We start from the raw sequence: 16691 nt of genomic DNA, 5'->3' as shown, positions 1-16691 counted from the left end.
AAACAATAATCGAAACCCCCCACAACCACAATCCTTCTTTATTGATGTTTGATCTCTATCAACTTTTACATTAATTTATGGCTCTTAAAAAGAAAAAAATGCATGTAATATAGAAGATGACCTGACTTTAATTAAGAATAAGCAACTTTATGCACTTTATCTATATAACAGTTAATTCTGGTCCTATAATCCAACTGGTCATGTGGGTTTCCAAGAGTGCTTATATTTAGTATAACAGCACTGGGACTTTTCATTGTTCGCACATTTTTAAAAATAAAGATGCTTAAAAGGTTCTTCACATCGATTCCATAGAAGAACCATTTTTGGTTCCACAAAGAACTATTCAATCAAAGATTCTTTAAAGAACCATCTCTTTCTTCACTTTTTATAATCCGAAGAACCTTCTTTCGCCATAAGAATCTTTTGTGAAACAGAAAGGTTCTTCAGATGTTAAAGGTTCTTTATGGAACCATTTAGACAAGAAAAGGTTCTTCTATGATATTGTAAACCACCTTTATTTTTAAGAGTGTGTGTTATTGCACTTATCCATTCACAGTGTTCCAAACGGGAGAAGAAATGTAACAGGGAGTGAAGTTTTTTTTTTAATAATCATGATGAATTTCAGTCCGATTTGGTCAACTGGTTCATCCAGTTCACAAAAAGAATCGGTTCAAAAGAATGATTCGTTCGCAATTCAGACATTGCTAATGAGCATAATTGGGATTTGTCCATAAACACTCGCTATTTCTTAAAGAACATATTTGAAATCATTTGGGGCCCCGTGTGAGTTTGATAAGGCCCCCTAGTGGGCTCCAGCCCCTGCCCTACAGCAATTAATTAATGAAACTGTTTCTGTTTCTCAATTACATAGACATCACTCCACTTCTCATTAAAAAAAAAAAAGTATACTTCCAAAATCACTAAAACAGGTGACGTGAGATCAAGAGACCCCTGTCCCTCTGCGCGAAATAAATAAATAAGAACTGATCAGTCCACTGTCCTAGCCCGCCTCATCCCATCTCATGCATGGCTGCCAGTGATGGTCTACTGGGTGTCAGCTTTTATTGGCACGATACAAAGCGAAGTGCCAAGCTCTGCTGCCTCGATTCCCCGAGCAGACTCGGCCTCTGGAATAAAAGCTTGCAAAATGTCTCACACGAGCACAGAGACATAGCAATGCTGGGCTGGAAGGAGGAAGTGCAGTGGAGAGGGGAGGGACCGCGCACAGAGTTCCAGACTGCTGCCGCGGCGCTGAGAACTTGTGCGCATGGAGCGGCGGGGGACAGCTGGAAGAGCTTCATACTGCAAACTCAAGGAATAGCAGGTAAATAACTCTCACAGGCCGGTCCAAGTGACACATATCACAGACTTAGTATTAAGGAGTTGATCATAATTGACAGTTCAACTAAGCGAGAGCGAGGAGAACTGGCGTAATGGAAGTTTTCGTCCTGAACTCTGTAGCAGGTGCAAGCGCTTCAATCCTCTTGACATGGCGAAAGGCGTGTTCGTTGAGCGCGTATGCGTAATTACTTTATTTGCGCCAGGGCTTCTTCATCATAAGTTTTATTTGTAGTTCATATGTTTTTCTTTTCCTTCTCTTTTCTTTTCGTTTTCAACTCGTGTCTTTTTTCCAGTTTTCCATATGGAAAAAGTTTCCCGATGTCCCAAACGTGGAACAGGGTGGAATTTTTCCAATCATTTCATTGATAACGACATTTATATATACGTTATATATTATTTAATTAGGTAGGTTGTTAATGTTTTGTTTAAATACAACTTTGAACGTTACTTTCATTATCTTCCGATACGCACCTGTTGCTCAGCATAAAAAATTCCTCTCTATTTTTAGCAAAGTGGACTTTTGAAAACCCCTTTTTTACGAAAAATAAAAACTCTTTTAATAACACGTAGATTTTTTTATCAGTAATACGTTTAAGGAAATGTATGAAATCGAAAAGTTCGTTTCCCCCATCCAACTCTGGATGTATTCTTCAAAAATAGTTTTTAGGAAGAATGATTTTTAGAACCGAATCTTTGCTTCCATTTATTTCACTTTCATTTCTACTGTATTTCCTTCATTTGTAATGAATTCAAAGAGGTTAAAAAATGATATCAGCAAGTTGGTTTACTTAATAATCCTTAAAAACATCACAAATATTTTTGTGTGAGTTCTTCCCGCTTTTTACCGGTGAAGGTAAGACAGGTGAAAATGACTTACACGAATTCTTTGGTCATTTTTTCTCCGGTGATGCATGTGTGTCTTGAGCTTCTCTTTTGTGCCCTTGTTTGGTTTCATGTACACTCGTTAGTGCTCACGGCACAGGTCATATGTGCAACACAAGAGAAACTATTGAGCGATTGTGTAAAAATACACTGCGTGCGACAGACAAAAACACACTTCTCACATTTATTTGACAGAACTGTTTTATCGAACTTTCTCAGAAATGTATAAACGCAACTTCCTAGACATAAAAGTTTGTTTTACTAAGATTTGAATAACTAACAATTAAACATTTAATTAGCAATAGGCCTTCAACTGTAGGCAAGATACTTATAAATAATAGCCGCTTTAAATTTCAGCACAGTTTGTTCCTGCGTTTAATAAATTTGTTCTGTCTTTTAAAGAATACAAAGAATGGTTTTCACATCCGTGCTCCGTTTCATAGTGTATGTTTGTAACTTTTCCGCGTAATACACTGCAAAATTTATTGCACTTTGTTTCAGGCACTTTTAATATATACAGCATATTGTACACGTTAATGTGGCACATTAAAAAAAGTTCGCAGAGAAAGAAAAAGACGAAATGATGAAGTGAATAAAATGAGTGCTTTCAGTGGCAGTGTAGTGAAGTGTGGCCATTCTAAAAGAGGCTACTAAAGTGAGCTTCTTTTATTTCTCAGAAAGCAGTTCCTGCATATCATCTTTGACAGATAGCAATCACTTTATCCTACGCCCTCAAATGTGATGAAATCCTCACTGATGCAAGACAGGCCAGTTAATGGATATCCCATTTGACAAAAGTTACCGAGATAGCTAAATAGTGTTTAGAAGTTCAGCTCTCCTAATTAGAAATCATAATTTTTATAGTGTTCAACTGGTATTTATCATTAATGTTACTTTTATTAAGGTTATTCATCTATCCAAAACAGTCATAATTTTAATGTTGGAAGACATATCTATTATATATATATATATATATATATGATATAGTATAATATAATTGTGTATATATTATATATAATGTATGTATAATATATATATATATATATAATTATACACACACACACACACACACACACACAAGATACAACTAATATTTTTATTAAGAAGGTCATGATTTTCAGATTATTCACATTATTTCTAAACTATAGAAGAGAATTAATTTTGCTTATGATCAGTGGTGAAGATGCTTGCTGAATTAGTTTTACCTGTATGAAACAAAATATCTTAAATATTCTTCAGGTGTCCACAAGTAACACTATTGCACTTTATCTCTTTATATTTTATCTATATATTATATTTCACTTTATCACTTGAATAATGAATAGTTTATTTATTCTATACATAAAAGACTGGATTTGTGTTAACATCAAAATGTTTATTTGAACTTAGCATGTGTTTGACTTCAATCTGACCATATTTAGAGTGGAACCAATATTTCTGTTATGACTTAAGTCAGTATTGTTCCTGCTGAAACTAAGAAAAATTCCCAGAATTGTTTTGCATCCTTCTGAGAGATTGCTGTTTTATGCAAAGGAAAAAATTCCACCATTAACCCTTCTTGACTCATTACATCTAGATGTCATTTATGTAACCATCCCTGAGTGAAATGATGAAATTGCACTTGCTAGTTCTTTAGTTAAGTCATACTCACCTTTGAATGGCTCGAAACGCAGCAATGGCATTTTGTCTGTTTAACGGTTTTGCAGCGCTGAGTCTCCACCCATCTTTTCAACTTTTTTTTTCACACTTAGATCTGTTTTCCTACCCTTTACACTCCCTTTCTTTTCACACACACATAGTCACAAACACAGACGCACTAAGTGTGTCTTAAAACCCACAGAGTTCCTGTCGCTATGATAATGTGCTTGACTATGCTAATCTCCTGTCTTGACTGTGACCAGTGTCCTACAAGCATACCAAGGTTTGACAACATAAGCAAAAGCTGCAGAAAAAAGAGGTAACTGAATGTGCGGATTGAGATAACAATTTATTTTTACTACTTGTATATAAATATAAATAGTCATCAGCTCAGAGCAGGTAAAAAGTCCAGAGAAGTTGATCTCTGTGGGAGTGGGAGACTAAAGCTCATTAGTGAGAAGTATTTTTACATTTCTTCCCCCTCTTTGTCTACACCATCACTATTTCCCCTCTCACATCTGCTCAGAAAAGGGGGCGCAGGGGAATACCGTGCACCGCCACACACCCAACACACACATACACTCTACTTCTCCGCTCCATAGAGCTGGTTGATCTGTCGCATCTACGCAAAAAAGGTGCATGAAACTTTAAGATGATGGTTAGTTTGTGGTATGAGGAATGCGTCACATATGATGCATTTTTATTGCAGCTAACCCAAAGCTAAACCTGACCTCACTATAACCTCAATCAACATCTTTTGAAAAACTGACAGTTTAATGTAGAGGAGAGTAGTTGTAACACTCATGCATGAGTTTTAACCCATGGTTTAAAAGTTTTCACAGAATGGCAAAACTAGTGCATTTACTAGTCGCCATATCGACACAAAAAAATGTGCCAAAAGATATTACATTTAACAATATATAAGTACATTTCTTACTGACGTTAGCTTTTCATCTCAGTTTCTTGCAATTTAATGCTTTTGAAATGAGACATAGTTGCTATTATTTTAATCTGCAATCTGTTAATTCATATTTAATTAATAATAGTTTGCCTCTATTAGAATTATGTAAAAACTCATGTAAAACTCATAAAAACACATGTAAAAGTCATAATAATTCTAAATAATCTTAAATAATGGAAAGAAAAAAAATATTTTAAAGAAATTTAAAGCACTTTTTGGCTCACATATTTGCTTTGTGTTGTGAGAACTGTGTGGAGCGTGGGGAGCACTGTGTTCATCTCTGTGTTTTTCCGAATGTGTTTCTTTATCTGTTCACCCACTTTGTATGAGCTGTCGTATAGTTGCGTTTTGTAGTGTGTTCATTGTCAAACTTCAAAATGAGTATATTTTTAATTATTTAAAAAATGGCATTACATTTAAGAAGGAGACTGTATTATTGTATCTTATTGACAAAATGTTTTAGTTGTACATTTTAAGCTGTTATATGGTCATGCTACAGTGTGCCCACCTATGGGGGATGTTGTCCCATTTTATTTCTATTCTTTCGGTGTAAATAAAGAAAGTGCACACTTTTTTTAATGAAACAAGACCACATATTTGTACATATTTATGAAATTAAGGTGGAAGAAATACTCTGAGCCCCATGGGATTTGCACAAACCGAGAAAGCTTTTTTTTTTTTCATTATTGCTATTTTTTTTTTTTATTTATTTATTTTTTTTTTGTAGTTTATAGTATAGTAAAAAATCATATTAATAATACAACAACTGCATTTTTTCTTAAATGGGACACTTTATTTAACAGATTTTGAACGGAAGAAACTTAAATAAAAAAATAAATAAATAAAAAATAAAAATATTCATCCATGAATCAAACTTTTACTTTGTTTTTTTTTTTCCACCTTAAGATGTCAGTGTAAATGCAGTATTTCTCCAGTCCTGTCACAGATTTTCAATCAAAATTAAGCATTGCTGGGCCATTTAAGAATAAAACTTTCTAATTCTAATCAAGAATTTACTCTTTTACCCATCCCATGTTGCTTTTGATGGCAAAAAGAACCTCCTGGTGAAATCAAAGCCAGACCAGTGGCAAGAAACATGGCAAAGAAGCCAAATGCCTTCCTTCTTGCCATCTTACAGTGGCCAAATCTGTGAAGTGCTGAAAAGATTGTTGATGTCCCATTTAGACAGTCAAAAAGGTCTGTGAAGATCCATGAGCAGCTCCTTGGTCTTCATAACAGCTGATCTGATCTGCAATTTGCTTGTATAATATCAGTATTACTTGCTAGTAATATTGTCTAAACAAGAAAAACAGCATCTGCATATTTGTGGAAAATACCATTTAAATAAATAAATACACATTACATTTATTTAGTGATGCAAAAAGAATGAGAATCAATCAATGCAGTGAGTGAATCATTTCTGAAGGAATTTTAGCCAGCTAAATAGCTCAATAACAAAATAAAATATTGGTTTTTATTTGTCATAAGTGCACAAACGTCTAAAAAGTGGCCTGAATAGCAGTTTAAAGTGTTGCATCATCAGATATACTGCCAAATAGCTAGCTTTTCATGCCCACCTGCAAACCTTTATGAACTATTGACATTTCAAGCCTTTCCGTTTCACACACACAGTGACCAATGCCACCCAGGCACATGCACATTCGTATCTCACAGCAGTCGCAACAAGCCCTCACCAGGGTTTTGGGCGTGCGAGCCAGTCGTAAGTCTTCCGAGATGCCCGTTCCCCAGGAAGGCTGGGACATTGCGACAGACGGGAGGCCGCTGGTTTCCCACTATTTGTTCCAAGTGCGTGGAGCCATCTGTCATTAAAAACAGGAAGGCCTACGTCCCCCTTCTCCCAGGAGCTCTCTTCAGCTTGCTTGGCTATTTTCAGGAACTTCACTTCTCCCTGTGTGGCTGGTGGGGCCGGGCGTGGGGCCCTAGCGGGAGCGTCTTGAAGTGGCAGCGAGGCCGAGGCTGTTGTGCCCATCTGCTGTGGACCCAAGTGGCCGCTACATTATTAATGGGGCCACGAGCGCTGGTGACTTCTCAGATATGCAGGCCTGGCCTGAGGAAGTGCTCACCACTGACTCCTTCTGAGGAGTTAGAAAACCCACATTTTGACCATCCACTCTTGTTCTTTAATCCATTTTTTTCTTGTCCTGTCCATCTTATTTTGAACAAACGAGTGGGTTGCTTCCGGTTTCCAGCTATTTATGATTGTACAAAAACAGTTTTACATTGCTTGATATGGCAAACTGGTGTTTGTTATTTTAATGTATTATCATATTCTTAAAGTAATGTTTAAATAATAGAACATTCAGTAACACTTCACAATAAGGTTCGTTAGTTAACATTAGTTAGCTACATTAGTTAACATGAACTAAGAATGAACAATACTTCTACAGCATTTATTAATCTTAATGTTCCTTTCAGCATTCACTAATGCATTATTAAAATCACAAGTTATGTTTGTTAACATTAGCTAATGCACTATAAACGAACATGAACAAACAATGACACCTTTATCATAAAGTGTTACCGAACATTCTTATAAACGTTTTGAGATCAACATTCTAGGAATGTCCTTATGATGATATTTTACTTGATAACCGTTCTAAGACATGTTTTTGCAGCTTTTAAATAGCCTTATAATCACGGCGAGAAAACTGGACATTTTAACATTCTTAAGGCCTGTTCACACCAAGGACGATAAAAAACATTGACAACCAATCAGAATCAATCCTGGGTTGCCAGGTTTTCACAACAAAAAACTGCTACTCCAAAATAGCCCGATCGTGTTTAGAAGGGGTCTCCCAGTAAAAATGTGTTCTGGGGGTAAAATACACATTTTTGGTGTGGTTTCCCTGGTAAAATTTGTATTTCAATCATTAAATATTACATTATTGTTGTCGCTTTAACCTGCAAACATGAAAAACAACCCAGGACAACAGCTGCGTTAAAGTCCCCATGAAACCAACATTAAAGTTTTTTGGCTTTTAGTATGAATATGTTTGCCTTATCTATAAGCTAGTGTGCTCTGAAACAATGACAAAATTCGCATTTACAATATATTAGCATTCAAAACATAATGCTCTCTAACCTCCGCCAGTATGAATCAACGATTTTGATGACATCACCCTGCACTTTAGCCTCATCAAATTTTCTGTCCAGTCAAATGCTCTCTAGTATGCAATGCATCCTGCCCCCTTCACTTTAAATGAAATCGGTCACTTGTTCACGGAATTTGTATTTTCTGCATGGAAAATGGAAAAGGGGATAAGGAGTGATTCAGTCAGTGCAAATGTGCATTCCGTTGGGGCAAATGAGGTCTGGTTTCACTTTGTGTCACACAAACCGCTGCAGTGTTCACATACCCTGCTCCAGTCCAGAGAGATGATAGCATGGAGCGGCTCATTTGCGCAAGTGGCGCAGACCACAAAATGTATCGGCCACATCTGAATTCTACACAGAATGCTATTTTATTTATAGATAATGCAATATGGATAGGATTGTGGTTGTCATAAACTGTCAAATGTGGCTTTACCGAGCTCAACGGCTCTGGCCCAATCTGTGATATAAACTAAATGCTATTGGCTTTTTGTTTTTTAAAGTCTGTCTTCCTGTTTCAGTTTAAATTACATCAACACATAGAATATGCCTGCGTGTTACAAAGCACTTTAGTGGATCTTTAAAGTAGCCCAATTCCACAGGAAAAAAGCAGACTTGGCAACACTTATATGATGAACTGGAGAATTTAAACCATCAGTGTGCGTTAAGAATAAACTGACGTTTTAGTCCGCTGGTGTGGACGCTAATATAGCTATATTTATAGTTATCGTTTTTAGCCAGCTGAAAATGGCCAGCTGTGAGCGCTTGAGAGCACAGCATATTTTTCCATTGAGAAGCTGTGGTTGCTACGATATGAAATACACTTTAGTAATATGGCAGACACATCGCGAATGAAATGTTTCTCCAAGCATAATTTTTCATAACAATATTATGGTAGTTTGGCAATTCCATCTGGTAAAGATTAGAACGATTTTTTCTAGCTGATGAATGATAAAAACAGTAGGCACGGTTCCATTACAGATTTGCGCAAAAAGTTGGCGATATTATATAAATGCTGATAAAAAAAGTATAGCGAAATGACAATGTTTCCATTAACCGATGAGAATATTTTGAGAAATATTCTTTTTTCGAATTGCCTGCAAAACCACCTCATGCAGGCGTAAAAACGGTTTTGCGATATATGGGAGTTTTTGCGAAATTGACGCGTATTTTCAATTCGCAATTTAAGTTTGCGCATCTTGAAGGGTAATGGAAACGCAGCTATTGACAGCCAATCAGAATCAATCCTGATATAACCAGATTGAGAATTTAAAGTGGCAGACAAACATGCGTTTAGAATAAACGGACAATATCGTTCGCTGGTGTGGACGCTAATTTAGTTATCGTTCTTGGTGTGAACGGGCCTTTATTCTGTTTATTCAAAGCGCATGCTCGTCGCTTTAAATTCTCGAGCTCGGTATATCAGGATTGATTCTGATTGGGTGTCACTTTTTTAAAAAAAAAATCTACAAATAACATCATATTTTGGATAAAAATAAAGTTGGTTGAACATTCTTAAGAAACCTTTTTGTGTCATTTCAACATTTTAGAAACATTTCTAAACAATGTTCCCACCATGTTTTTATAACCTAAATTTGTTACCCGGGAATCTTCCAGTTATTATCCTATAGTGGCTAATGAAGCAGAAGTCAAATAGCTAACTTTTGCATTGCAAACTAATATTGTTCTCTCAGCAAGTTATTTTCGTCTAACCTTTCCCTTATTTCTTGATCTATTCATTTCTTGTCTCCGATAAACCTGCTTTGTTTAATTTGTACCTTCAGTGTCTTCTTCTTTCTGTCACCTTACTCATTGCACTCTCTTGTCTACATTTCCGTCTGTGTTCGTACAACCGTGTGTTCCTATGTGTGTGTGTGTTAAAGAGAAGCAGAGAAAGAGTCAGGCTGCCGGGCTCACCCATGCATGCTCAGTAAATTAGAGTGAACACGAGCGCCAATCAGCTGGCGATGCCAAACACCCGCATCCTCCATGACCCCGGGCCATCTAATTTTCTGCTTAATTTTGCGGCAGTCAGTTTGCATTTTTGGATGATTATGTGGTGGGAAATTAACAATAAATAACAAATGTGGTCTGAAAGCCTGTTCCTTTCGAGACTCCCCACCTCATCGCCAGCCTTGTAGTCCACCAAACCTATTCTCTTAGTTCAACCCCGTCTGTCAGAGCGGTAATGAAAATGTCTGTAGTTCATTGTAATGTAATGTGGAAGACAGTGCTGTGTGAGGCTGGAATAGCGCTGTTCTTGCCAGGGTGATGGAGATACACAAAGAAAGGCCATTCTCCTTTAATCACCAACCACTTCTCCTATACAGGCTTATTTTTGAGGCAGCGAGCGCTGATGATACTCTTTCTCTCTTGCTTTTGCTCCTGTTAGAATACCTGCACAGGATGGAGACCGAGGAGGCACAGGAAATGTCCCAGATAACAGGTAAGAGACGCCTCTCATACGTTCAAAGCCACAGTGAGGTCTGGACGATCAAAACAGTCGAGCAAAGATAACCGTTTTTGACTGTTCAACGACAGGCTATATAAGGTCTGTCTCAGCAGATATATGTTAATGCACAGGCGATTCTAGATTGGTTTTGGGAGACTTCCAGTCACTAAAATGTCTGATTTACTCTTAAAAACATGATATATATGATTTCTGAAAAAAATAAATAAAATCTCATATTACTCTTGCCAGTTTAAAGGAACAAAAAGTTCACCCAAAAATGAAAATCAGTCATTCACCCTAATGTCATTCCACGCCTATGACTTCGTGACTTTATCAATTAATGAACAAACGTAAGTCATACTGGTTTGGAATGACGTGAATGGTGTCTATCTCTCAATAGAAAGCTCTCTTTTTCAGTAAAATACCAAATCAAGTACATCCAAATGTGGCCCCATTACTGATATACATCTACTGACAAACCGATTCAGTTTTAAATCATATATTCAGCAAGATTTAAACTTGTGAACTCTTGCACGTGAAGCAAGAAATGTTTGTCGGTGGCACGACAACTCAAGGACGACATCTTGAATTGGCTAGGCGTTAATGCAAACACTTTTCCAGGAAAACAGATAAATGGAAAAGGGAACACAGTCTGAAGGCAGTGGGTCAGCATTTGTGCTCAGTCAACATTTTCATATCTAAATAAAGTTACAAAACTTACACAAGACTCATTATAGCGAGCTCCATTAGCGAGAATGTTATATTTAATGTCCTGACTTTCAAAACTGGGATGCAATATATTCTGGAGCAACCACAATACAACTCTTTTTCTTTAAGGGGAAGTGTGCAAATTACTAATGTCATCAAACAGATTAAAAAAAAAAAAAAAAGGTTTGTTTGTGGTTTGTTCGGTTTTACCCATTTGGTCAGTTTTGCTGCTTGGAATCAGGAGAGGAGATGAAACCAGAGATGTGAAATCGGACACTGTCTGCTTCCCGTAAAGTCACTTGAGCAATTTTTGCATACTTTGTTTTTTTTATTTGATAAGTATGAAACAATATAACATCAAGATTACAAGAAAGTAGCATTTACTTTAATAAAAACAGTTCTTCTGAACACTCCCACAACCCGTCATTGGTCAGACGCACAGATAGCCCTGCCCTCAACTCATGCCATTGGTTGAGTCAATGAGGATGAATCAGCCTGCAAATAGTTTACTTGTAAGCTAATTCATCATTAGCTTACAAGTGGGAGTGCTATTTTTAAACACACAGATAGTCCCGACCCCAACTCATGCCATTGGTTGAGGCAATGATGATGAATCAGCCTACAAATGATTTAATTGTAATTAACCGAAAACCCACTGCAAAATTTCTGGAGTGACAACCATATTTAAATAAGGGAGTAAATCCCCTAAATTATGATTCTGTGTTACTTTCGAAATGGCAATGATTGACACCATGGCAACCATAGCAACATTCTGTGGTTTGGTATCAGCTATTTTTAACCAAAGCAGTATTACTGTGATCAAAGGTGAATTATTTTTAGCAGTTTTAACTAAAACACCACCAACAGAGCCGTTGTGTTTTTTTTTTAAGTTCAGAAGGCTGCTTTACAGAGTGCAATCTTAAAAGGTTGCCATGTCCGCTTATTATAAGCAATGCTTATTAAGTGTCTTTTGGGCTTGTTATTTGGGCTCGTTAAGCGATCTAGTTTATTAACTTAATAAAGTAGGTAGATGTAGGTTGTGATATTTTGGCATGTGGCTTATTTCCAAGATATCACAATTTGCTTAGAGTTTATTATGGGCTTGTTCTTATTTATTTATTTTTTTTCTTTTTCTAGCAAGATCTGGCAACACTAATGAGTCAAAATGTACCCTGTGATTTTTTGCACCTCACATACAGTGAAAGACAAAACTCTGATATGCATTTAAATACATGATTAACAACTAGCTGTTGTGTACATTTTCTGCAAATGCGGTTGTCACTACCTGAATTTTACTGTCATAAAAACAGTACTTCTGAAAACTCCTACATCCCATTGGTCAGACACACAGAGTCCCGGCCCCACAACTTATGCCATTGGTTCAGCCACTGCAAAATTTCAGGAGTGACAACCATATTTAAATACGCGAGTAAATCCCCTAAATTATCGTTTCTGGTGTTACTTTCGAATCGGCAATGTTTGACACCATGGTAACCATAGCAACATTATGTGATTTGGTATCAGCTAATTTTAACCAAAGCAATAATACAGTGACCAAAGATGAATTAATTTCAGCAGTTTTAACTAAAGCACCATCAACAAAGCCACCATGTTTTATTAAGTTCAGAAGGCTACTTTACAGAGTGCACTCTTGAAGGGTTGCCATGTCCGCTTATTATAAGCATTGCTTATTAAGTGTTTTTTGGGCTTGTAAAGCGATCTAGTTTATGGACTTAATAAAGTAGGTAGATGCAGGTCATGATATTTTGGCATGTGGCTTATTTCCAAGATACCACGTTTCGATTAGAGTTTATTATGGGCTTGTTCTTATTGGTGTTTTTTTATTCTAGCACAATCTGGCAACACTAATAAGTCAAAACATACCCTGTGGTTTTTTGTGAAAGACAAAACTCTGGTACACATTTAAATACATGATTAACAACTAGTTGTTGTGTAAATTTGTTGTGTAAAATGTGGTTGTCACTACCTGAATTTTGCTGTCATAAAAACAGTTCTGAACACCCCCACCACCCGTCATTAGTCAGACACAGATAGTCCCGCCCCCAACACATGCCATTGGTTGAGCCAACGTTAGCAACATTATGTGGTTTGGTATCAGCTAATGTTAACCAAAGCAATATTACAGTGACCAAAGACTTATTTATTTTCAGCAGTTTTAACTAAAACACCGTCAACAGAGCCATCATGTTTTACTAAGTTCAGAAGGCTACTTTACAGAGTGCACTCTTGAAGGGTTGCCATGTTCACTCTTTATAACCAATGCTTATTAATTTTCTTTTGAGCTGGTTATTTGGGCTCGTAAAGTGATCTAGTTTATGGAGTAAATAAAGTAGGCATATGTTTTGGCACGTGGCTCTTTTCCAAGATAGTCTGCCGATGTTCTTATTTGTTGTTGTTTCTAACAAGATCTGGCATCACTAATGAGTCAAAACATACCCTGTGATTTTTAGCACCTCACATACAGTAAAGACAAAACTCTGCTATGCATTTAACTATGTGATTAACAACCAGGTGTTCAGTTTGGCTCTATTCACATTGTGTAAAATTTCTGCAATTGCGGTTGTTGCTACCTGAATTTTATTTGGAGGCAATTCGGATGTAGAATCCAGTTGTCACTCCCAAAAATTACTAAACTCTGTGTGTACAGAACAGGTGCCTATTAAACTGCATTAATTTTCAATTTTAAACTGTGTAAAAACAATGGAACTGCATCTATATTGGTAACTTCTTTACTCTCTTCTCAGGAAGGGACAGCCCGACTGCAAACGAGGGGGGAGAGGACCAAGATGAGGCTATGCCTGTTCCTGAAGACTTATCAGCCAGCACTGGCCTCCAACACAACAACAACCGCACAGACAAACCACTTGGTGAGTCAGACCAGCCTAAGCTGGGACGCAGCCACAAAACTACCTAATTTACACATTCATGCAATACTAAGTCTGATATAGTTTGTACTGCAGCCCACTTTTGAGGTCAGCCTAACACAGAAAACTATAAAATGTAATGCTATGTATGAAACGAGTGCATGTAACGGCTCTTGTCCTGCCTACAGGATCACAGAGCAAGTGCACCAGATTGTTCAATCACAATTGCAGGGTCCGAAGCTTTCAATTTAGCTCATGATGCGCATCTTCTACTTTTGTAACGGTCTCTTTTTCTACTGGCACACATAGAAAGGATTCAAATATCAAATCAAACAGGAACCGCTGTAAGAACTTTAAGTATAACAAATGAATTATTTTCCTCTCGTCAGACTGATAGTTCATACCTACTGGTTCCTGAAACCGTGGGACATTTAAACAGCAGACTGCTAATTTAATACACTGAAACAGCGTTTACTCACTGACTGAGCCTACACATAACATGCTCAGTTGTGCCATGAACTCTTTAACCCACTTATTAGGAAATTTTTCTCTTTTTTTTTTTTTTTTTTTTTTTTTACACTTCTGCTCTTCCTTTGTACTTCTCTGGTTTACTCTTGAAATTCTATATAAAAATTCTTTTGTTTTCATCATTTGTAAGATAGAAATATAAGATAAAATGTCTAAAGATTTACATGTAAGTTCAATTTTTTTTTACAAACATTGTTAAAGCAATTTGTTTTCCAAAAACAAAAAGTTAAAAAGTGTGAGATCAGTGACATTTCTTTATGTTTCTGAAAGTGTCTTATGCTCACCAAGACTGCATTTATTTAATCAAAACACAGTAAAATAGGTACAGTAATAATGTGAAATATAATTATAATTTAAAATGACTTTTTACTATTTTAATATATTTTAAAATGTAATTTATTTCTATGATGCAAAGCTGAATTTTCAGTTTCGGCATTGTTACTCTAATCTTCAGTGTCACATGATTCTTCAGGAATCATTCTAATATTCTGATTTTGCTGCTTAAGAAACACTTATTATTATCAATGTTGAAAACAATTGTGCTGCTTAAACTGTAATTGAAACTGTAGTTTTTTTTAGGAATCTGTGAATAGAAAGTTAAAAGAACAGCATTTATTTACAATAGGAAACTTAAGTAAGATTATTAATGTCTTTACCATTATTTTTAAACAATTCAATGCATCCTTGCTGAATAAAAGTATTCATTTTTTAAAAAAAAACTTTTAATAACCCCAATTTTTTGAGCGATAGTGTATATAAGAATTTAACACTCTTCTGTTTTGACAAAGTGAACACAACAATAGAATTTTTCATTGAAAAACGTTAGATCGACAGGTAGTAATAAATACAGTGTTAGCAGTGTAAATAGAAAGTGGGTTAACTTAAGGCGAAAATGGGTGGGAATAAATTTGGCTAACCAGAAGTTAACAGATGGCCTGTTTAATATCTTGATGTATTTTAGTTTGGAATTTTCCCCTCCAGAAGTTCCAGATTAACTTGGACTTAATGTGTGACCCGCTCACTTTGAAGCTATACTGAAAGTAAAAAACAGACTGAGAGAGAGAGAGCAAGAGAGAGAGAGAGAGAGAGAGAGAGAGAGAGAAAAAAAAGATGTGAGAGGAAACTGAAATAGGATGTGCAAGAGTTTCCTAAGAAGAACTTGCCAGAACTCAGTTTCAACACTCACTCAGGGAGATAAAATGTTCAGGAGCAACAGCAGATAGGCGCAGTATCGCAACAAACGCGAGCGTACGCTCTCTTAAGCTCTGCACCTGCACTTATGCCATGCTTTCACTTCAACTGCCACGATATTCACACACTTCCACACACCCACCCACATTCAAATGCAAGTCCAAAAGACATGCTTCACTCTCAGCAAAACAGCACTTTCATATCTCACTCATGTGTACTGTTCATAAAGAGCAAAGTCATATCGATAGAGTAATAAGAGAGCATAGATACTGACAGCTCGTTCTCATAATGTGACTTTTAAAAAGAGACCCCTTGTTAGTCATCTGAGTATTAAAGAGTATTAAAACAACATTTGACTGACACAGTTCACAACTTTAAAAGTGTTTGCGTTGATCAAAAATTCTTTTCTGATTGAGATGAGAGTGTATTTGGAAGAATAATAAGGCTGTTTAGGATTTAGACATAGAAAAAATGTTGTGGATTGTTTGAGAGAAACAGGGAACTAAACTTCAAACGCTCTGAACTCATTAGCAATAGTTTGTGCGAATATGTGTGTGTGTGCATGTGCGTGCATCTGTCTGTCTGCATGTTGTCCCTGAAGATATAATCAGCCAGTGTGCAAGAGGATGTGAAGACAGTATCTTCACAGTGCATCATTGCTTCTCTGATTAAGTGTATCAAGGGAGTATCTGTGCAGACGGTGCAGTATGCGGCTCGAATTGACGCATAGCAACGGACGCAGAATATCAGGAAATCAAAACATATAGAGATGGCTCTTACAGAGTGCTGTTTCTTTGCTTTCCTGTTATGAAAGGCCTAGAAAGGCCTGAAAACAGTTGAGGATTGAAATTTAAATTAGATTTGTCTTTACAAACTAAACATTTATTTTATATATTTTAAAACTGTTCGATAACAGATAACATATCTTAGATAGCACGGGTATATTTGTAGCAATAACCAATAATACATTGTATGGGGCACTATGATCAATTTT

General features: G+C 36.5%; 1 protein-coding gene across 6 annotated transcripts in view; it reads left to right on the top strand.

Annotated features, from left to right (window-relative positions):
* The first annotated feature begins 1026 nt into the window (after positions 1-1026).
* The window catches only part of ikzf1 (IKAROS family zinc finger 1 (Ikaros)), a 30171-nt gene continuing 14506 nt past the window's right edge, over positions 1027-16691 (top strand). Inside the window, exons 1-3 of one of the 6 annotated variants that reach the window (XM_051125751.1) lie at positions 1027-1324; positions 10326-10379; positions 13859-13981. In XM_051125751.1, the coding sequence (XP_050981708.1) occupies positions 1027-1324; positions 10326-10379; positions 13859-13981 (475 nt within the window). The remainder of the gene's footprint in view (positions 1325-10325; positions 10380-13858; positions 13982-16691) is intronic. The other 5 variants (XM_051125747.1, XM_051125748.1, XM_051125745.1 and 2 more) reach the window with 5 other exon arrangements.

This window comes from Labeo rohita, chromosome 13 (genome assembly GCF_022985175.1).
Source record: "Labeo rohita strain BAU-BD-2019 chromosome 13, IGBB_LRoh.1.0, whole genome shotgun sequence".
In the NCBI taxonomy this organism is placed as follows: Eukaryota; Metazoa; Chordata; class Actinopteri; order Cypriniformes; family Cyprinidae; genus Labeo; species Labeo rohita.
This window is presented reverse-complemented; position numbering and strand designations above follow the sequence as displayed.